Source organism: Zootermopsis nevadensis, unplaced genomic scaffold (genome assembly GCF_977971745.1).
Source record: "Zootermopsis nevadensis isolate Lab colony 2312 unplaced genomic scaffold, Znev_1.0 Znev_ptg000061l, whole genome shotgun sequence".
NCBI classification, from domain to species: Eukaryota; Metazoa; Arthropoda; class Insecta; order Blattodea; family Termopsidae; genus Zootermopsis; species Zootermopsis nevadensis.
In genome coordinates this window covers 18168841-18192456 of record NW_028259192.1, presented here as the reverse complement: position 1 = coordinate 18192456, position 23616 = coordinate 18168841, and the positions used below count along the sequence as shown (strand labels likewise).

The 23616-nt window shown below is 41.6% G+C and overlaps 1 protein-coding gene across 1 annotated transcript in view; it reads right to left on the bottom strand.

The window, feature by feature from the left end:
• LOC110831051 (SNF4/AMP-activated protein kinase gamma subunit) overlaps positions 1–23616 on the bottom strand; it is a 122815-nt gene that overhangs the window by 9451 nt on the left and 89748 nt on the right. The window contains exons 6-7 of the mRNA XM_022066647.2: positions 19370–19506; positions 4204–4252 (exon numbers count right to left, since the gene is read on the bottom strand). Coding sequence (XP_021922339.2) covers positions 4204–4252; positions 19370–19506 — 186 coding nt within the window. The remainder of the gene's footprint in view (positions 1–4203; positions 4253–19369; positions 19507–23616) is intronic.

The following is a 23616-nucleotide window of genomic DNA, read 5'->3' as shown; positions in this document are numbered from 1 at the left end:
GCTTTTTCCACATCCTCCTTCTTGATCATCCCCATTCTCTGTATCACAAAATGTAAGGAGTTGAGAAAGCACTGTTAATCGACACAAAGCCATCTTTGTACTCTTCACCATATATAAGTAGAAAGACCAAAAGAAGGAAAATGATATGGATGGGCCACGTAGCACATGTAGGGGAGATAAAATGCATAAAAATGTTCGTTGGGAAGTCTGAATGAAAGGCACTGGCATAGGTGGTAATACAATATTAAAATGGATCTTCAGGAAATGGGATCAGAGGAAGCGGATTGGATTTAATCTGGGTCACCATATAAAACAGTGGCAGGCACTTGTTAACGCAGTAATAAACCTTCGACTTCCATACAGGCTAGCCGCATGGCTTAACTCGACTAGCCAAGCAACGACTGCTTCTGCTCCATAACGTTAGTATGGGGTTAAGAAACAAGGATCAGGTCATTTTACATTTCAGTGCAAGGGACGTCTTCTGAAACAGAGCGCAAAACAGGCTTGTTTCTGTCATTTTACATGCACTGTTACATTATCTCAAAAAGATGCCTGTTTGATGTATTAACCAAGTGGCATATACCAAAATCTTATGAAAAAGAATAGGACATTTTATGCCTGTCTTATTCTTTAAGTTCTCAGTGGTTTGATAAAAATGGAAAATGATTCACAAAAAATCAGATCTCCAATATCTTGGTGATCGTGTTGGAAATATCCAACAAGATTTTGGAAGACAAACTGTTAATCAGCAGTTTCTATATATCTGGCTTGTATTTTGGAGATACTTGGTTCGAATCTTGGCCACTATCCAATGATGTCACTATTCCCTCTTATCCGTTCTGATGAGTTCTGAAATATTTAAAAACAGACAATGGCCAAGTGTTCCAATACTTCATGATATTCTCACATCTTAACCATGCTATACAGCTTTTTCCTGTATTAGATGTCCACATTTCAATATACTGTAATGTGTATGAGACTTTTCTTCAGTTTGATTCGTTAGAAGGAGCAAACATCAGTCACTGGGCCGAAACACTGTGTTATTTTCTGAATACCAATCAGTGGGCTAACAAAGAGATCCAGTAAAAGTAATCACAATACGCCACCTTCAGAACCCTTTAGAAGTGACCAATTCAATCCTCACCAGTCCGCTCTACAAGCCTTCTCTTAGAAGACGGATAAACGCACATTGATGTAATATATATAAGTCAATCCTGACAGGCATGGCACTGCTTGGCCAATCTGGTATCTGTCTGTGCCTAGTTCGAAACCAGACACGGTCCACACATTCTCAAGGTAGACTCCGCCATTAAAATGTCAGCCATCTGGCAGACTTGAAAACGAGCGTGTTGTTCATGTACAAGGCGCTCAGTATGAGAATGACAACAACCAAGTAGTCAATAACGTCGAAAGAAACATGGTTTGATCAGCATTATAAATGGGAGAAATCTGATAAGACCTGCCCTGCGCAACTTCACCAACAACTTTCCTTATTCATTTTTCCCAGACAAACTCTGGAATTGTATCAAACAAACCACCGTCATTTCCTACTAAATTTTCATACATGTGGGCGTAAAAGGCAAGACATGAAATACGCCTCTCCTGCCCACATGCCAACCTCAACTACAATGGAGCACTCTATTATTTGTGACAAACAATCCAGTCTTTGCAATATAGTGGAGAGAAAATATAACCAGCAGGAACCACCAAAATCAACATGAAACTTCACGGTTTTGATCTGACTTCCTATAGAAAATGCAGACGTGCCCTTAATCAACCAACTCTTTAGACTCACCGTTCATAACCATCCTCTCATCTCATTCCAGGCTACATAACGCTGTTAACAGGTTATATTAACTCCATAAAAAATAACTTCTGTAGAAAATGATGCATCGCCATTATTAAATTATACACCAATCAATAAATTCTGATTTGGTTAACAATACAGAGTCTGCCATTTCGCAGTTCTGTGAAAAGGTCAGCTACAGTTCTGTGACGTAAGAGGCCTATGATAAAACACAAATATGAATCTGTGATCACGGGATACAAGCAGCTTAGAGGTCGTATTCATCTCGGCCCTTGGGTACAGGTTCGCACCTCAATTTTTCTTTCTAGGTCGTCCCTGAAGTCCTGAAGTAAGAGGTGAATATGTGGAGAGCTCTAAAACAAATGGCCGGATTCTACCCCTAAAAATTTACACACAAAATAAGAATTAGCGGGGGTCCATGAGTTGGAGGGTGACAGCAAATTCTACTCGTCTGGTCCACAGTCGACACCAGATGTAAATACTCAGTGCCCAGTGTCAGGATGGAATATTTACTACGGACGGTAAGAAAAATGGCGTCACTTTGTCCCAAAAATGGCCCTAAACATTTTTTCTTGGGGCTACCGCCAATAATAGATTTGACCTGGTTTTCGAAACCGCTTGGCTCAAATGGAATTCCAGGCCACCGCCAGGTCAGAATCACCGCGCTATACAAAGCAGTAACAATTCAGACTTACACACGAAAGCCCGAATATATGTTGTGTTACTTGGAGTAGGGTTCGTGGTTTTCCTCAGTCTTCCTGCCAAATGCAAGATACGTCACATGGGCAACTATCACCTTTAGCCAAAATCTTGTTCACAATACATGGTAATCTTTCCATCACATTCGACGCTAATCTTTACTGTTCAAACTGTATTATGACCTAAACCAATAAATCACAAGGCAACTACAAACACGACGTCCCCGAGCGCGAACTCGCCCGGCGAGTTCCGTTTAAGTGGACGAAACAGAAACCATGTGCATCCTAGCCCACCAAAACGTCAAGTGTTTGTTTTTCCTACCACTCCTTCGTTCTGATGCATTCTTTCCCGAACGCAGAACGCAGAACGCACGCGTGTTTCGATAACGCGTCTGTTTAACAGCGGAATTCCTTAACAACTATTGACCACATAAGCATTTTCCAATTCCAGACCTGGTTCTAACTCAGTAACAGATCCTGGGATTCGAATCTGCCGACAGCCTAATTCCCATAGAGCGACTAATCTGCCCACGTGGCAGTGTTGCCATAAGAAACAGCGTAGCCGTTCAATGGACGTGGTCACGATACGCGAGACCGCTAAACAGTCACTTGGCGAACAACTTCGTCTGACATCTCGAGTACTTCCACGAGATTACAACCAACAACAAACTCCTCTGCTTAACAGAAGGCCACTAGGTGGCTCGACAGCTGTCCAATGAGACAGTCTCGCGATACCTTGCAAGAGATGCTCTGCCAAGGCCTCCTTCCAAGCACGACTCACATCCTCAAACTCCTTGATCTGATCCAAGCTATACACCTCGTCGTCTTCATCGATGGACTGAAGACGAAGCCTCACAACATTCGAATAGTAGTGCAGCCGCAGCATCGTGACGTCATAGTCAACACACACACACAACAACAATACGCTCAACAATGACTGCAGTGGTCCCGGCAGCGGACACAGGCCGTGAGCGGCGCTCCGTTCGAGCAGCAGCCAACGCTAAATTTAGCGACACACACCTACCATCCTGACTGCTTGACGGCTGTGCAAAAATAAACCCCATCACTGCCAAAAACAAATGATTGCCGTTACTTGGCAACGCCACTGACAGAGGCGATGAAAACAAACCCAGCAGAGTACGCCACCCTCTTGCAGCTCGACGTAACTGTTTTCCGCCCCCCTGAATCACAAATTCCAAGAAATGAACCGTGGTGTTTAGGGCAGAAAGCTGGTACGGGCAGGTACAGATCCTGATACACACAATATTCATGAATAAATTGTAGATATATTTAAGGTCCATATCCACAAACCTAGCTACAATATTTAAACATAGGAGTTTGTCCAACGGTTTTCCCACAAAATCACAATGACATTGACCAGCGTCGATGTCTTCCGGAAACACAACACATAGATCGACAGCAAGGTTAATTAATACTCCTAATTGTGCATATTTTTTGGAATATCCTGTAGTTTAATTGGAAGGGATGTTGGGAAGAAACAGTAGCAATCTGACCCAGAACTAACCAGAGCAGCCTATACGACCAAGTATTCCGGGTAAATTCCAAAGTTCAAATCCAAGAGTAAGGCAATTTTGTGATAAATACAAAACATGACGTACTTAAATATCACAAATCGTCATACCCTGCCATTTGTTTGTTAACCATTCTTCTCATTAGTGATATGATAACGTAACTCACCAAGATCGGAGATGCTGACCTTCTCCAGGAAAGGGTCCGCCACTGGAAGCTGTAATAAACAAAACAACAATGTCAGTGCTGAAGATATATGTGTTGATCGCAAAGAAATTCACCCAAACCCAACTGATGTTTATATTGCAATGAATCACAGGTACTACAAACACTGAATGATGAATTGCCTCTTCGCTTGCCTTCCGCGGCATTTCTGAACTTCACATGACCTAACCACCCCCTCACAGATTACAATTTTCATTCAACCCCTACGCCCCCTCGATCATTTGACACCACCATCGTCATCACAATAAACAATATCATCAGTTACGCCTGAGTGCAGTTGCAATCCTATTATAAATAAACAGACCGACGAAGATTTGACACAATACATGAAAGAATATGGAAGCTTGGAAGAAGTGATAATTAACCTATTGAAATATGAGAAAAAGAAACAATTCCACCCCATCTCATCTCTATTAGAACTGGCCAAAATGCTTCCTCGTGTACATGATATATCCTGTTCGATATATGCGGTATTACAAGACTGTATTTCCCACTGCATCTTTGGGACAATGTATATCAGAAGCCAATTTAAAACTGTGGACGGCGACAACAAAAATTATACTGTTGCAATATTTTCCCGTTTTACTACATTTTATCAGGAAAAGAAAACAAACACACCATTACGTAATTGCTAGAACAGCAACAAACTGATTTTTAAACTGCCGAGAACGACATTTCTGCTTCTCATGGCAGAACAACAACCAGTTGTGCTCCTAGGTTCTACCATATCTTGCAGTGTAATATCGATACTTTATGGGTCTAATGGATCTTTTATCGGTTTAATAGCGTCGTTACAACATTACTGGACGTAATTTCCTTCATTTATACCTACACACTTGTAATCTGCGTCAAATGTCCGCTTTGGTTCGTGGTAATGTTTGCCGATACCGGCCCAAGACCAGCAACGTATATGTATACAACACAAAGAGACACAGGGCTGACAGCATGAGGCAGATACAAATACGAGATGACTGTCTTATGGGTAGAACTCTACCGACGTTTCAGAGGTGTTCGCTGTCTCCATCATCAGGGCAAACACTTCAGAAACGTACAGTTCAATCAGACTACACGGCGCAAAAACTCAGCAGCCAGCCATCTTCATACTCGCCGGCGGGAGAACCTAAGAGTTCACAATAATATCGTCCAAACATTTCTACTGCCCTCGTATTATTGTTTATTACCATCGTCTTATTCCACTCCCAGTTCTCCTCGCTATGAGATCGCTGCACCGTCCTCGGTCCAAAACCACATGCCTCTGAAGTATGACTACGTAATTCTGTACACTGAATCAACCCAGTCCGCTTACGCTTGAAATGGCGAAGCATCTTGAAAATGAAGTCCCTAACTTGTGTGCGAACATGGTTCTTCAGACTCTGTTCTTCCATTTAAAACCCTTCACGTTCAACCATCACTTGCACAGAACTCGCTTCTACGAGTGGTGTGGTGAGGGTGTATAAAGTTGTTAAAAACCGTCACAGAAAGTGTACAGCACTGATAACGAAATATGACCAATGATGATTGGTTTCAACCCCTACCACGTGACAATTCGCGCCAACCACTCAACGGACATCCGTCGTCTTGGGATGTCACCTGTTATGGTGGCTGTTACATACCTTCACTGTTCGCTTCGCTTCGTAAATAAACAATGCAGAAGATTAAAAAGAATATAGGTAAAGCATCTTTTCATTTAGACCTTTGTAAACTGGAAACGTATGAAACACATTTTAATTAGCTTAACAAGGTTTCTGGGCGTTCCAAATGCAATTAGAGTGTTGCCAAATTATTCCCACACTTCAGTTCTAATTCAATCACAGAATTCCTGAAGTCTATAAACAGATTACGTAACATGGAAAACACATTTAAGAATGTAACTACTATCAGCACAGAGTCAATACCGGCAAATCTGAATGCACAAAATATGAAGAGACAAAACAGTCTCAACGTGAGCGCGGGATGGCCGAAAGAACGTTTCAGATCAAATGTGGTTTTCTCAATTTTCGTCAGAGACACCGGACATTTTTCTATCCTGGCACAATTGTGCTTACGCATCGGCTCTACTATTGGCCCAGTCGGCCCACAAATCTGGAGAAGTATCAAGAGCAGAAGTTTAACATGCAGTCGCCATGTTTACTCAGTCACGTGTATATTGCTGCGAGATCTAAAGTAGTGCAGTTTCAAGATCGACACAACCACAATCAACGCACACCCTCCTGAAAATGGAGCATTTAACGTATAAAACTGTTCTTTTGGACTCTGTCCATCGTATAGATCATAAAATTAAAAAAACTGCATTCTCTTTTTGGTCTAGCTTTCGAAACGCTGTAGACTTATAATTCAGACGATGGACAAAGTCTAAAAAACAATTTTACAAAACATTCCGACAAATGTTTACCTCCTAATGAGACTGTAAGCCCTCTCTGTCAAGGTATCAATGTGTGATACTTTCATAAAATCTATTGTAAGCTACTGTAATGGAATATTGCTCATTCACCCGTTAAAGTTCGCGCGGCAGTCATGTTGAAATCGCCGAATATACGGTATTACAACATATTTTCTGGGTGGCCTTTAAAAGGCATGACATGTGAACGGAACATGTATTGACCCAATCAGATTATATTCTTTTTTAAATCCTGCATAAAAGGTTGAAAACCGCTGTTCTAGGTAGTTCCGGAGATAGGGCCATGGAAAGGGACACATTTTCTCCATTTCCGTGCTACGCACTGATTAGAATTTATTCCGTATTTCGAAGATCAGTTTAAGAAACAGTGCGGATTACAAGTCACCACGAAATTAAAACTGAACAAGAAAAGGGTAAGACCAAACTTTTTGAAGATTTTACACTGCAGCGGGGGAATGAGATATGTAATACGGACAAAACGAAAATCTGAAATTCTCGAACTAGTCATTAATAATGCGGGATCGGCAAAACTTTTCTCGTTTTTGGCAAAATAATTTCAGATTATCTACGAAGCGCATGTAAGCAAACACAATGCAGGAAACAGGATGCGTTTAACGCATAGTTCACAGCATCCTTATTCTCGTCGTTCTAAGCGACAACAGGAAATCCCAGTGCCGACATCTGCCCAGAATGAGATTGTGAATTAAGCTAGGCATGATCTGTCTTATTAAGATTAAATGAATAAAACAGAGACATATAATGCAGCAACTCACCTCTTAACGTCAGTTTCCGTCCTTAATCATCATCCCAACACTGAAGGTCACTACGTCGATACTTTCCATCCTATGATCCACGACACCGAATCGCAACTTTTACTTTTGTGCCCTGACGAAGATAATTGTCCCACTTTCCTGCAGGAGGCTTTTAACCCATCCAACTTGAAGGTTTCATTCTGTTCTGTCAAGTACCCTTGACCTGGGCACATCAGCTCTACAAGGTTCAGCTCGCAATGCTATTACGGTACTTCTTTCATTACGTCAATCACATTCTTGGGTCGTATTTCTTGTTTTAATTTAGTCTAAAACACCCTTCTTGATAGACGACATATTCAGTTTAAAACACCCCTTCCCTTATGCAAAATACTTTGTTTGAGCTACTCTTTTTATCCCAAAATGATGTAGGCAGCTCTTATGGCTTCACCGTCATTTACACGGGCATAGTCAAAATTAGGCAGCATTTTCTTGGAACCAAACATTCTCAGTATACCTGACATTACCAAACCATTTGCTTCGTGTAGACTACGTCATCTGCATAATACCATTTGATACCTCGGAAGTATCTGCGACCCTGATGATGGTGGCAGCGAAAACCTCTCAAATGTTGGTAAACATCGACCAGACTACACAGCGCAACAACCCAGAAGACATAAATCTTCATACTCATCGCCCTGATGACGGAGGCAGTATGACCTCTGAACGTTGGTTAACATCGACCAGATAACACAGCGCAACAACCCAGAAGACAGAAATCTTCATACTCATCGCCCTGATGACGGAGGCAGTATGACCTCTGAAACGTTGGTAAACATCGACCAGACTACACAGCGCAACAACCCAGAAGACAGAAATCTTCATACTCATCGCCCTGATGACGGAGGCAGTATGACCTCTGAAACGTTGGTGAACATCGACCAGACTACACAGCGCAACAACCCAGAAGACAGAAATCTTCATACTCATCGCCCTGATGACGGAGGCAGTATGACCTCTGAAACGTTGGTAAACATCTACCAGACTACACAGCGCAACAACCCAGAAGACAGAAATCTTCATACTCATCGCCCTGATGACGGAGGCAGTATGACCTCTGAAACGTTGGTAAACATCGACCAGACTACACAGCGCAACAACCCAGAAGACAGAAATCTTCATACTCATCGCCCTGATGACGGAGGCAGTATGACCTCTGAAACGTTGGTAAACATCGACCAGACTACACAGCTCAAGAACCCAGAAGACAGAAATCTTCATACTCATCGCCCTGATGACGGAGGCAGTATGACCTCTGAAACGTTGGTAAACATCGACCAGACTACACAGCTCAAGAACCCAGAAGACAGAAATCTTCATACTCACTCTGTCGTAAACATCAACATGGAAACCGCGTGAACTTCTAAGGCTAGGTCAGCCAACTTCAAGATATCCGAGGTCATACGTAAACACGCCATCGCACAAAGAACTACGGTTTTCACGGAACCCTTTGCATAAAGTCGGCAGGAACCAAGCCAATTTCTGTGATGTTAGGCTGGTTATAAATGTGAAAAACAACTGTTGCTTTCTAACCAAAGTAGGTAAAGAACTGATATAAGTAAACGTGTAAAATGTGTAACCATCCGAATTTCCTTTGATGCAAAAGTTCAGTCATTTTGTGCTTTTTACGTTTATCTTGTCCAACACAAATTTCAGTATTTAATAACAAAGTATCGTTACCGATACAGAGAAAGGGAAACATATTTCAGAGTGCTAAATTCTCTGGGACAGTGCAAAGTGCCAAAAGGTACAGTCTGTTCCATATTTTCACGATTTATCGTGCTGTCAATTTCTCAGGAACGCAACGCAGTAGAACTGTAGCATAAAAACAATGAAGGAATTCCGGAAGCACTAGGCATCTGTCTCAAAACACGGAAAGCAATGCCGTACACTGAGCAGCTCAAGCGTTTCTGGCTGCAGATAAATTTGGTCTACTGTTGAGATAACCTTCGACCTTCAGCAAGGTCGTGCGCCACGTTTTACAAGCACGACAGCTGTAAACACTGGTAGGTTCTGACGTCTTATGGCTGCCCGGGGAGCGAAACCCGACGCCGAGAGGGGTTCTGCCTACTGTACTGACTCTCGCATCAGCAAAATCTACTAGCATGCAACCTTCGATAAAACCTCATTCATGGGCACATTCAACATGACAACCAATTGTAATTTTTATTCACAATTAATAGTATATGTAAAATTCCATAAATATGTAATTTGAACACGAAGTTTGTGTTATCTGCCAAGACTAAACACCTACACAGTTACGCAACGCTCAACAGATTTATTCTTTAACAACTTATATTTCCCTCGGTTCCTGTAAGGAACGCCGGAATAATATCTTTAAACACGCCACGGCCACTTCGCATCCTTTCCAATTCCTCTCCCCGCTGTATTTCAAACGAAGCCGCGTAACCTGGATAGATAAAAATGTCGCACAAAAACCACCATAAGAAAACACACACGATGACATTATCCTATAGTTAAATACGCCTACACCATAAATAACTCTCGTTAATAAAAAGAAATCTAGAACACCAGCGAAGGGCAAAAGTACTTTATGTATTTCAGTTTTCACTCACGAAATTTTTTTTTAAAAAAAATACGGTTACAACTTCTAACAGCTGACGACCGTTCTTTTCACGAACAATACCATCAAGACGCCATTGTTGGGGCTGTTTCAATACAACCTGGAGCAGTCATTTGCCTCGCGTTACCTGTTGGTACGTACCAGGGCCCTTTTCAGCGCTGACTTCGGGGACGAGGTGCCGCCCCTGTTGCGTTTGACATTGGTCGCGAGTTTGGTGTACCAGACCGCGAAGATGTTAGCCGAAGAGGAGGACCCCCCAGCAGAAGTGGCAGTACTGCTGCTGTTGCTGTCTGTCGTGGTATCCCAAACACGGCGGAACAACATCAAGGCCCCTCAGTCTGAGCCAATCAATACGCACAGCAACCCCCGAGATATCACCACAAGTTCGCGCATCGGACTTTACTCCTCGGATAAAATACTACACATGCACAAAAAAGGGTAACAAAAACAAGTTAGAAACAGCGCACAATCGACATTCATCTGTCACTGTAAACGGCAGGCAATTGTCACTATGCGCGCATGCCCAAACTCTTTTTCTCTTGTTGCAGACCGCAGCCGACTGTACATTCCATGCTGAAAACATTCAACCTTGCCGGTTAACCGACAGAGTGGGCGTGGCTGGCGCAAGGTTTCCTAAATCAGAGCCAGCGAATTATGAACAGCTTTACCAGCGCCCACTCTTCTCCGTACAGACAATTATATTCCTACTGAAAACAACAAATGATCCTCGTTCAGTTACGTCGTACTGGCACCTGACAATCGCCCGGACGTCGATATTCTTCGGGGAATAAGAATATATGTTTCGAGATAATAGTCATAAAATTTTTGTGTGCATCTCATTAGCTATGAAATTCGTACTCCGTCGACTCTGCCAACGTGTTTCTCTTATGTTCGGAATGGTATCTACTTTGAAATCCCTCACACCAACTTCGACCTTATCTACTAACACGATCATAAGTGTTGCCAAGGGCGGAGCGTTCACCGCTAACACTTTGAAAAAAAAACACAAAAGCAGATAGCTGAGGCTTGCGATGGCCGTGAGAGCCTGGATGGATGGATGGAGCAAGCAAACGATGGATTTTTTATCTGATCGGTTCCGCTGTGTTCCAGTGCGTGGAAATTAGTCTATCGATGTATCATAACTAATCAATGTTGTTAGTTAAAGAAACATAAACGTTCAAAAGAACCATATATACATTTCCTATGTTTATGAAGATCTCCTTTGAAAACCTGAAGAATTGTATACAAAATCAATCTCTGAATTTTGTGATATTCTAAAATTCGGGTGGTAGTAGTGTGTAATCATTGTTAGGGCGTCTTTTTTGGGACTGAGGAGACCTATGGTCAATCTCGTCTGACAAAGTGATGCAGATTTTTACCATCCTGGGAAGGCTCTACAGGAGATCTGAGGCAAAAAATGAGATTGCACCAGTAAATATGGCAGTTTCTGACGTTCGCCACCAACACTCCTCGGTCAAACGAGATATATATTCCCTTCCCCTCTTCGTTAGGCCTACTTCATTTAAATCTAGAGGCACAGCCGACTTCCGAGACGTATCAATTTTTAGAATTTTAAGTTCTAAAATTCTGCCAATACACAACATCCAAACTAAGTTCACCAACAATAATTTTGTCCTGCTGGCTTTGTCACAACACATTTCATAGCATAAAAAGTTAATATCAGCCTCAAATCCATACACATCAACGAACTTCTATCCACCATTATTCCGTTTCCCAAATAGCAAAACTGAGCACGAATTTAGTCAATTACCTACATCAACTGCCGTGGTTAAAATTATTGCGTTTTAACCGCACGCCCTGTATTACCTTCGCGTCTTGAGATTGGACACAGAAAAAAGTATCTTTACTATCCCTTGCACTGGGCTTTAAGAACCAACCATTTGCAATAAATGAATGGTGGACATGGAAGCAGGAGATCAATTAAAGTTTGCTCTTAGAAAGCGAAGAAAAAGATGTTGTGCCAAAAACACGTATTTTCTGGTGCTCTTCGTCACAAAACGTGTAAATGAGAGGTCAGAAGGGTTAACGGGAAGAAGGCAGGTAACGTTTTTGAACACCCATCCATTGCTGTGCAGGTTAATCGCACGGAGACCTCTGTGAAATCTCGCAAGGGTCAACGACCCTACGGATCGCAATTAAGCGTTTACTTATCTGCAAAAATTTCAAACTCTTCTAACCCAATGTTTTCGTCCCACGAAATATGTTCGCATTCCTTGCACGTAGGTGTAACGTGGGGCAAGCCCATTTCTTCGCCATTATAGCGATATAAAGATATCGCTGGGAGCTTCGCAAAGTGTCAGTGGACCAGTCCGAGAAGGAGACACTTGGCATTGGTATGATTCGAAGAGGCGACCGGTTGCCTACTTTCGGATACAGATGACCAGTGCCAGAATTTTAAACGTGCCTATCCGCGTGCAAGACAATAACAAATATTGCGTAAAACACTTCTCCATGCCACGTATACTTGATGATGAAAATAGAACTCTCCAACCACAGAAATCTCTATCAGCTATTGTACACAAGTTCGTCGCTTCCGCACCAGAGACAGCGTTGCCAAGTCAACAACCATATGACAGAGCGCAGCGAAAACCCATTAGAGCGAGTACGATTCCAACATTAATTATAATACAAGGTGAGTTGGTAAATGAGTTCTTCGTCTGTCTCGAAGGAACATTTCTTCTCTACGTTCAGCAAGTTTTCATGAAGGTGAGATTTCTAGTTCTCTCGGCAAATTGTATGAAGATGAATGTCTCCTGGAATGCTGCGCCGTCCAGCCTGGTAGAAACTGACCAACTTTCCGACGTGACTACTGCCTGTGTTGATGTTCAACGAAGCTTCAAAAAAGGTAATTTCAATTCTGCAGATCCTGCAAAGGTCATCCCGACATTTTGAATACAAGAGTAAAAAATCAACACACACTTTTGACTTTAGGACGTAACACGTGTCACAACGTTCCAACATATCCGGAGTGGTGTTTGCGGCAACAGACCTGTGGATTCCGTAGACTTAGTATGATATACGACCGATCATAATGCGTACCTGAAAAATAAATTTCCAGAAAAAATATTTCTTAAAGTAAAATATGCCCAAAAATTATGTGAAGACTGCCAAAAGAAGTTGAATTTATCGATGTTTGACTTCTGTATTTAAAAATAAAAAATTCTGTACAAAACACGGGGAAAAGGGCTTTCTTCGAGACTGGGATGCTCACTGAATTCTGTGATGCATTAAATTCTAGTAAATACGGTAAAACAGTATTCTAAAAATATTCCAGAGAAAAATTATAATAGGCCTATAGCAACAGTCAGTAATCTCCCGAATGTGTGGGAATAATATCCATAATTTCATAATTATCAGTTCGATTATAACATCTAGAAAACTGAATATTAGGGTAAGAAGACAACAAAAGAGGAGGAAGGCAATAAAGAAGACGGAAACAAGCACGAAAATTGGAAAGGAAAGTGAGCTATTCCTTCAGTCTTCCCTTACTTCAGCCCCGAAGATGGAGTGTGTGTTTCTCCTCCGCGTTTACATTTGCCAACGAGCGTCTACACGGCGCTAAAACCCAGAGTTTCGTCAACAAAGCGACTCTACCTGACGACATTGTCTAAAAGGGACAGAGACAAAGAACGTGATTTTTAAAGGCAGTGAAGACCCAGCAAATTCCATGACAAGACATGCCGCAACGGCAGTCGAACGGATCAATGTCTTCGGAACGAATAGTGTGTTATCCAACTATTTGTACGCATGTCTTAATCGATGCTGTGAGAGGCCTGGTAGCATAGCAACACGTATCACGATAAAATCCTCGTGCTGCCATCTACCGAGTAACTTGCGCAATACGGTCCACCGAAATCTTTACATGCGTGCACTGCAGAGCGATCTGTGATCCCATCGGCAACTAATGGTCATAAGGCACGCGGGTAACCAACTCTCCGTCATCATCGCGTGGCGCTTATTCAGACTGAGGATTGAGAAGATGAACCTCAGACACAGGTAAAACAGCTTCAAATACGTCCAGTACGCAGTCCTTTGGCGAGCAAATCTTGCGGGGTAGGAGAGACACCTAGTATGATGGGAAATGTTGCAGAGCCTCGGAATAACATGGATTCTTTTGCAGGACTAAAACAGGAATGTGGTTATTAGAATTAGCAGCAAGATATTTCGACAATTTATATTTAGCGTGACTACACAACCAGATATAACAAGAGTTGCACAAGACGAACAGATTTTAAAGAAACAGACCGTAATAGTGCGAACTGAATCCAACTGGCTTTGGTAAGGGTCCACAAGTGGGCTCTTGTAAACACGGTAATGAACATTCGTATTTCATACAGCTGCACGTGATGGCAAAACAAACATTTTTAAAATGTGTAAATAAGAAATGAAAATGCGAAAAAGCACTGAGTCTTCGTCCCTCGCCTTATTATATATAACAAGACCGATGCTGCAAACTTCATTATACGGTTCGCAAAAGTCACTGGACGGGGGTTTACACCGGGTAAGTCTGTTTCGTTATTACTGGTATGAGAAACAAACTTCTGATTTGTTATTGCCTGACGTAAGCTGATAAGAACTGGGCAGGATACAGCCCAAGTGTAACAAACAAAAATGATCAAGACGAAAAGCTAGAAAAAGAAAAAATCTTGACGGAGAAGGAAGATGTGGTAGAATATTAAAGGAAATGAGTACACATTACACCGCCTGCACTGGTACGAAAACGGTTTGGCAGAACACAATCCTGATGATTTCTCGCCGCACTGTACATAAAACTTCCCCTTGCTTTCTCATCCTCAAGAGACCATCAGCGTCCTCAAAGAAAACAGCACTCTCTTCTGTGACAGGTTACATCACACTTCTAGCAGAAAGTTTCGCTCAACGCAGCGAAATATTATAAGATTTCACGAAAATAATAAATCGCGAAAAGGTAAAATTCAAATGAGCGCTAAATTAAATTCTGTTTACAAATTCCCAACGGCAATCACACGAGTTTCTTAAACAACCAACATCACAGATACACGTGCACAGAATCATGCCGTGGGTGCAACATCTGCCAGTGGCGGTGGGCCCAGGGCCCATTGGTATTTTAAGACTCGCCAACTCAGCGAGAAATCTGCACACACCCCTGTCTCGAAGCGACGTCAGTGAGGCGTCAAACCCGTAACTTCTGTTAATCCACCAGAATCAGTTTCATCGAAAGGCAGGTGGACGCTACAAAATTAATAGCTCATTTCCGTTACCTAACTGAAGATATTTGCTGCAAATAGACCCAAGAACTATCAACGCATGTATGTTAAGGATGATCCAAAGAACGTGTTTCATCTACAAATATTCCTTGAGATAGATGGTGGATGTATTAAAAAGTTATTGCATTCAAGTAAAATCAATGTTCCACGTTTGAATCACGATTTCGGACATGTTCATTTCATGTGGTTAACGTCGGCGAATTCTGCTCATTCAATTACAATAAAAATAATTTCTTATTGACAAAATTACATCGCAGCATATTGTAGGACATTGGTGTGTATTCGAAGTTACGTTTTCGAGCAGTATTCTTCGTAAGTTCAGGCACGTCTTGTACACTGCAGGCGTAGATAGAACGTCCGTCCGGTTGACTACTCATTCACTACACCAACACCAGGCCTATGGAACTTTCGTTATAAATAGTGATGCACAGACGTTCTCTGTTTCAGCAGCTTCTTGGTCCTTTCTCAAGGTTTAGGCCTTTTGGCCGGTTCCGCTTCAGAATTGTGAAACTGTGAATCATTTTAAACATTTGGCAGGTCTCACTGAACCCGTGATCGGCACATCGCAAAGCCTCTACATGCAGAAAAGCGTAGACAACCATCCACGTCATGTCGGAAATGGCATATATTCGAGTCATCGACAAACACTTGTGGTTCGTCCATGACGGGTCTTTCTTTCTTTCTTTCTTTCCCTTTCTTCTTTGTCTTCCTCCTCCTCCAGTACTGTCTTCCGTTCCCCTATGATTTCTCCACACTAACGTATCTAAACGTCGGTATGTAGGAAAACGATTAGAGCGAAATACAATTCGCCAGCATAACTGTGTGAATGATCCCTCTCTTAGCTTCAACTCTACAGTTTGGAAATGCAGACAGAATTGACTCGCCTCTCCATCGTATAAGTCAGTTGTAATCAGTTGTTTGCCGACAACTGTTCGTGACTAATTTTGTTGTACAGGAAATGTCTGGCGAGTATAAATTTTGCCTGTCTGATAAAAACTGGCCAACATTTGGTTTCTCCTGCATATATATATGTGTATGTATGTATATATATATATATATATATATATATACGTATATAAAGGCCTATATACAACGCTGATTTGATGATAATGTGCTACAAAACATTAATTGAGAATTAAAGCTTATGTGCGATAACATTACTTTACTTTTCATAACATTCAACGGGTATTAAACACTGACTTTATTAAAGTTGTCACGTGCAACTAGGAAAAAAATCCTTGACGCTGAATGTATACGAAAGAATACGTGTATTCTGAATCAGACTGAAGAACTAACTGTACCAGCTCCACCACTATGTCACATACGTCACAAGTGGTAATGCTACATGACAACCGTTCTCTCAAGCACGCTAGACACAAAATAACAAACTCGCGAAGACAAACTTCAGACAAACTGAAAGGAATGCACATAAACATGGAACTTGAATTCTAATACATTCTGAATTTAGAGCACAGATAACGTTTACATTGCACTTAAATGTTGAATATAAAACGCTCAGTGGACAACAGAATGATCCTGAAACACAATTTCTTAATCACGTTCTTGACACTGATACTTAAAAGAATCCTCTGTCAACAAACGAGACGTATATTTTAATACCAAAGGAAATAACAGATCAATCCAGGCTGTATTTTAAAGCGCAGTTTGTTATAACTCAGTTACACCATCGTAATCGCTTCATTCGGCGCTTTCCAACACACAAACACTGTTGAGGCTTCATTTGAAACTTTAGGTATGTTTACATCTTCCGCCCTGCACAATCTCTCGTCAATCGTCACTAAAACGCACAACCTCAGATGTTCGCTCTTTCACCATTTTGATATAAAACAACTGAGTTAGTTTCATTCACTACGTTTGTAAATTTTAATAATAATCTCCAGCCATACGAAATCTCAAGCGTTGGTGGGGGACACAGTTAAGCTTTGTGTTCCCCACGCCCTCTAGCGAAAACAGAATCTTTTGTAGTTCTGTAACTTTACGGTCCAGACGATAAACAATTTTACATATTACATTATTATTATATTTACGCTCGCCAGAAACGTTGGAACTTCGACACACTACGTTCCGCCTAATTTATGGGATGTGGTGTTTACAAAACCAATATCAGGGTGCTCTGGTGAATTATTTATAACTCTATCTTCGTGGATTTTCGATTTCTAAATGACCTCTGGAGAATTCTGGTTATCCTCAGCCTCTCCAGGAGAACAAAAGCTGGGATAGTATCTTCAAAATGACAAGCGTTTTCTTCCAGTCACGATCAATCGATAATTTTAAGTTCTGTCGTTGAAATATCGTCGTTAAATCATGCAACGTGCTACATGAGATCCCAGATCACATAAAAAAAATTATTGAAGGGAATGAGACAAAGTACGTGACTATGAATTCAAAATACTTCCTGTTCTGTCTACAAACATTGTTTCCTTGTCGTGTCATGTGGGTGACATTTCCCATTGTTTATGAACACAATGGTATGCCCCGTAACCTTACCGCTGATGACAGAGATACATTATATTGGTGGCACAAACACGTAATTGAATCAGAACGTAGCAGCAGTCACAGTTACAACCTGGACCTTTCATGTTTACAGCGTTTAAACCCAGTACATACAGAAACGCGGCACTTGTGGGAAATGTACTGGACTGTACTGAAGTGACTCAGGGCACGGTCCAGTGGCTTTCTGCGAGCCTGGTGATGAAACGTCGGGTTCAGTAAAATCAAGCAAACTCAATCACCCGAGCAACTACAGCCTTTTCCAAGGTATTTTAAGCATATATATATATATATATATATATATATATATATATATATATATATATATATATATATATATATATATATATATATATATATATATGAGAAGCCAAATACTTTCCAATCTTCATAAAATATTATGATCAAATCTGGAAGAAATCAGCGAGGCATGTAACAAGCATGGGATGAATGTTAAATGCATTTCTGAATTTCAGTCGAAACCCCTGAAGAAGGAGCCGCTTGCGAGATACAGGCGAATACTGGAGGGTATTATTAAAACTGGTCTTTGAGAAATACTGTGCAAGGATCAATGAGGGGCTCTTGTAAACAAATTCGGGTTCCATAACGCACAGAATGCTTGACTACCTAAGCAGATATTAGCTTCTCATGGCAAACTATGAGCACATTACTAGGTATGGTGAGTGAGAGATAAGGGAATTAGTGTCGAATCCGAAAGGGAGTAACTGCGTTTGCCCAACTGAACGTTACTTACCACAAGTCACCTATAAATCAGGATTACAGTCTTACACTGTACAGGCACCTACCAAATGCGTAAAGTCTGACACTGATGAGACAACTCATTGTCACGCGTCACAACACAGACGACTTTCAGTTTTGTATTACGATCTGAAAGGGCTTCTTCAGCTTCGTACGGGCTCTGAATATACTTCCGATCGCCAGAGCTGCCCATTGTTTCGTTTCGAATCTGATCTGTTTAATTACTTCGTCATCCGCTATTCAACTAAGTTCTTCTTCCTCAAACAGAAGCCCTACGTTGGATTCCGTGTTATTAACAATGATACTCTATTCTAACTATATTTTGCGACGTTTCTAATGGTGATAACAGCGTCCTTCTTCGACGAATTCGAAGGCAAACATTTAAAAAGTGTACTCTCCAAAACGAGACTTCAGGTTCTCACGACAGTGAGTATGAAGATGTCTCGCCGACGTTTCAGAAATGCAGACCTTCAGAGGCAGCAAGCACCCATGAAACTTCGGTAAACTTTACCAGACTACACAGCCTTCTTCACGCCATACAAACTTCGTAAAAATGTTTGGAGCTGAGAGATAAACAGGCATGTTTTCTAACTCTATGGGCCAATTCAACTAAATATGGCACAACATAGATTATGCGATATACGTAGTTCAGGCTATGGGCGAGGGCATAAGACACATTCTGACTCCTTTGTGTTCAAAAGTCGGACAGTCCTGATTTTTCTTGGTTACCAGTCTGATCTCGAAACATGAAGACCTTGACTAAACAAAGCATGGTACTCACCCCTCGAGAATCCCTGAACAATATTGCAGCATGATGTGGGTCCAGACTGACATCGGACGCGCGGTGATGCGTCGTTGTGGTCCCTAGGGAGAAGCACCGTCTGTCGGGTTCCAAGGAACTGCGCCTGAGAAGCGCACCTGTGAGAACAGAGAAATGTCTCAACACTGCACCAAACTAATGTTCATGAAGGGATGAGTTAATCTCTCTGTATTAGAATGCATTAATTTGGGAATGTTGTAATCCTTTGTGAATGCAGATAACGAAACGACGACGATCCGCATAATCTCCAATCCCACCAAGGACACAGTAAACGGAGAAAACAAAAACGTAACGTTCGACCAACCGAACTCTGAGAATCAAACCTGAATTAATCATCCGAATAGTGTCACGTGATGAATTACGAATGTGATTTCCCAGTAATTTATTTTCTGCTTCGTCTTCTAAAACGTTAACTATTTTCCGCAGCAAGCACTTTGCCTCAAGACCTTCAATCTGCCTTCTTCGCTCAATAACTACGAAGATGATGCGTATGAATAAAATATTAATTATATTTTTGTTGTAAGATCCTAAGTCGTTATTTAGGTTTGAAGACAGGGCACGGAAAAAAAATACGGTCTCAAATCTAGGGTTAGAAAATAATATTTCTGCAGGACTATATGAAATAATTCAACACAGCCAAATGAACAGGACTTCCCAAGAGGAGGCAAAATGTCGAAAATATAAAACTATAACACGTAACCACTATAAACTTCTATGGCATGAATACAGTAAACACATACAACTGAAATCGTGATTAACTTCGTGGTTAGCACAAAACTCTGTGCCCTTATTGGCAGGTCGTAGACCGTATGTCGTAAGAGACTGATCAACGGACCGAAGAAAATAATCTGCGATTACGGAATTAATCGATTAAAGTCGGCAACCGTTACATGCATACTGAAACAAATCATGCGATTCTAATAAAAAAAACGTAAAAACACTGCGTGACTGAAATTCCGTTTAAATGAATTCCGGTTTTAATAGAACTAAGAGTGTTCTACAAATTTCTGAAAATCTCAGATTTTATTACGTCCTATTTGGCAGTTCGATTCATATGCCTTTCAGACAGTAATATCTTCCATGCATTCACTTGTTCAATACTTTAACTAAATCTGATAACACATAAAGGTTGAACAACTACTAAAACGTGCCTCAGCACAGTCCATTTCCTTAAAAACAATTTTAATATTATTCTCAAACATTATTCTCGGTCTATCAAGAGACTTCACCACCAAAATTGGTGTACGAATTGTTTCCTCCCATTCCAGCTACATGCCCGGCCGAACGAAATCTCCTTGAATTGACTATTCTAATATAATATGAGATATACAAATCACGGCAAAGAAAACATTCATGCTTGTCACAAGACTCGAACAGTGGTTCGTATGATTACCAACTTCGCCACAGCAGCGCGCGAACGTTCACAGGTAAAGGATATAACTCGTTCATAAAACACTTGTTAAATGTGCGATATTTATAAATCTTAAATATCTTCTTTTGTAAAACAAAAACCATCAATGTCTGTTTAAAAGTGTAATAATTTTTTTAATGCAACAGTTTTCGCCAAAGACCTAACCTAACTTCATTCCCTGGGATATCGTTTCATTCTAATGTCCTGCAAAAAAGCAAAGGTGTAACTCAGCAGGGGATTTGACTGGTATCTTGTGAGAAATTCACTGAATAATTTGGGTAACGTACTTACTGGTAGTTATCCGAAGTCTTAATTATCTCATATTGGAGGCAGTAACTAAACGGCTATATTGGTATCCAGGTATTTCGTAACTTTCAACAGGATTAGTGTACTCAAAAAGAAAACCCTCTACACTGAAACTGTTACAGTTAAAGGAGAACCCACTCGAATTTATACGGCCTGCTGACAGCGTCTATCGGCATCATTAAATTCGCTTCCGCGTTATTCCCATGGACCTGAGGCTTTCCATACTCTCTCATTAATCGGCAACATCATACCCCTTACACAGACCATATTTCTTGCTTTGGTACCATGTTATACAAATCTAGTCTGCCAGTTGGTATAGAAGAAACAGCATTATCCCCTCCAGTAGTGGTCAGTCATTCACACGCAGCATCGGACTACGTGGCTGGAGATAGATTGTTACGTTTTCAACAGAATATAAAGCGAATGGTCAGTAATTTCCTTTCAGCACGTGAAAAACTCGTGGAAAATGAGTTTTCAAAGTTCATACAATAGTTCATGACGCATTTCAAACTGTATATTTGCTTCTTTGAACAATTCGTTAGTCTTTGTGTTCCTTTATTACAGATCGGATACAAAACTACTACAGCGACAATAAACAACAGATATAATCCAGTACTCAAGAAAAGGAGTTTCATTTGTAATTCGTTAAACGTACATCGGGTCGAAAAGGTTTCAAATGACCGACATCAGCTGTGCTGAGTGGTATATAAACTAGCTCCATGTGGCCAGAGAAAGCCAGCCAGAATGACATACACGACCTCTATGAATTCACTTTCTGCGCTCCGCAAGGAAATCGAATAGAAATAAGGGTATCAGCGGAATAGCTTATAAGTTAGATCCAGACACTGAGAGATAGGGTTCGAATCCCACTCACGACATGGATGTTCGTCCGCATTTTTTCAGTGTTCTTCTGTCCTGTGTCAGCACAAGCCTTTCGACGGGATGATCGGCCGTCACGGAGTCCTACCTAACGTCTAAACGGTTCCGTAATTTCAAAAACAACTCTAAGCAGCAGAATAAAAGCTGCTGTAATAACAAAAATGCTTATTTGTCTTACAAACAGGTATTCTCGTCTACCTCTGTACATGCTATTTACCGTCGGCTGTCGAATGCTCTGTCAGGACAACCCTTTCAACCCGTTTCCGGGCTAAGATCTGAACCTGGTACCCCCTGGATACAAAGCAGGGTTGTTAATTACTCGGCCGAGACGTTCTGTAACTGATGGTTACATAACGAAGGGCGGAGTGGAGGTGAAGTCAATTCTCATTAGCTAATGTAGAATGCAACATTTTAATGGATTTTTTCACATATATTACGGACAGGTAACCATAGCAACAGGAAATCAAGGTTGCAATTGGACGAGAGCGCAACGCGTGCTTCCGATCCCTGAGGACACACAACGCGCCTCACGCAAACTTAGAACGGAAAGGCGACTTGTCATCTGAAGGCCGTGACAGGCAAAACACAGACAGTTTTACCTTCCTTGACGATCTCGTCGAAGATGCGGTAGGTGGCCTCGCAGTCGCTGGGCGAAACGCGAGTCCGGGCGCCGTCGTCCAGGGATCGAGACCGGGAGCGGAACAGAGGGTCGGTCGGCACCTCCAGGAAGCAGCTGGTGCGCCTTGGACTCTTGCTGCGCGACTCGCCGCTGGATCCACTCGCGTCCAGACTGCCCCGCACCTGAAGAGCACCACACCTCACTGACCGAACCTCACTCGCTAACACACTTCCAGACTGGACCTCAAAGATCGCTATTTCATTACCATTACATTCTAGGAATAAGCGTCACGGTTGTTCACCAAATCGCATCACTCACTGCTGGTTTAAGACTGAACATCACCGAACACGACACTCGACCTTTGACCGAGCCTCGAACCTCATACTAATCATATACCACGCTGGCTAATATTTAAGATAAACACGCACTCACCCGGTGCCTTAAATTCAAAATCGAAGCCTTATTTACCGACCATACTCAGACTGAACCTAGCTCTTACTCACCTAACGTCATCACCAACAATGTAGGCCTGACAATACTGGACACAATCCATGGCCGAACATTTATTTCCAAATCTAGCCAATCATAAGCCTCACAGACCGATATTAAAACCAACGGAAATTCAATGGAGAAACACACCTGATGACAGAACTTGGTTTACTAACGCTTACTGAACAAACATCATGACTAGCCTTCGCAATGAACCTTGACCCAACTTCGCTAGAAACACACGCACTCCTGGACTGAGTCCTACTAATTGTTCGAGTTCGTGTACCATAACAACAGAGTTTCCTTAAACTCCGTCAGTCCCGTCTTTCCTAGGATTACGAATCGCATACGAAATGCCTGTCTTCGATAATCCTCGCTATGCACATCTAGCCCTCTCTCTAGTAACTCCGGCTGTCGTTTAATCTAATTCTCGCATCCCCCAAATTAATTCATCTCTGCTTCAAAGTAAAATTCATCACTACGAGATCCATGACCGATGAATCT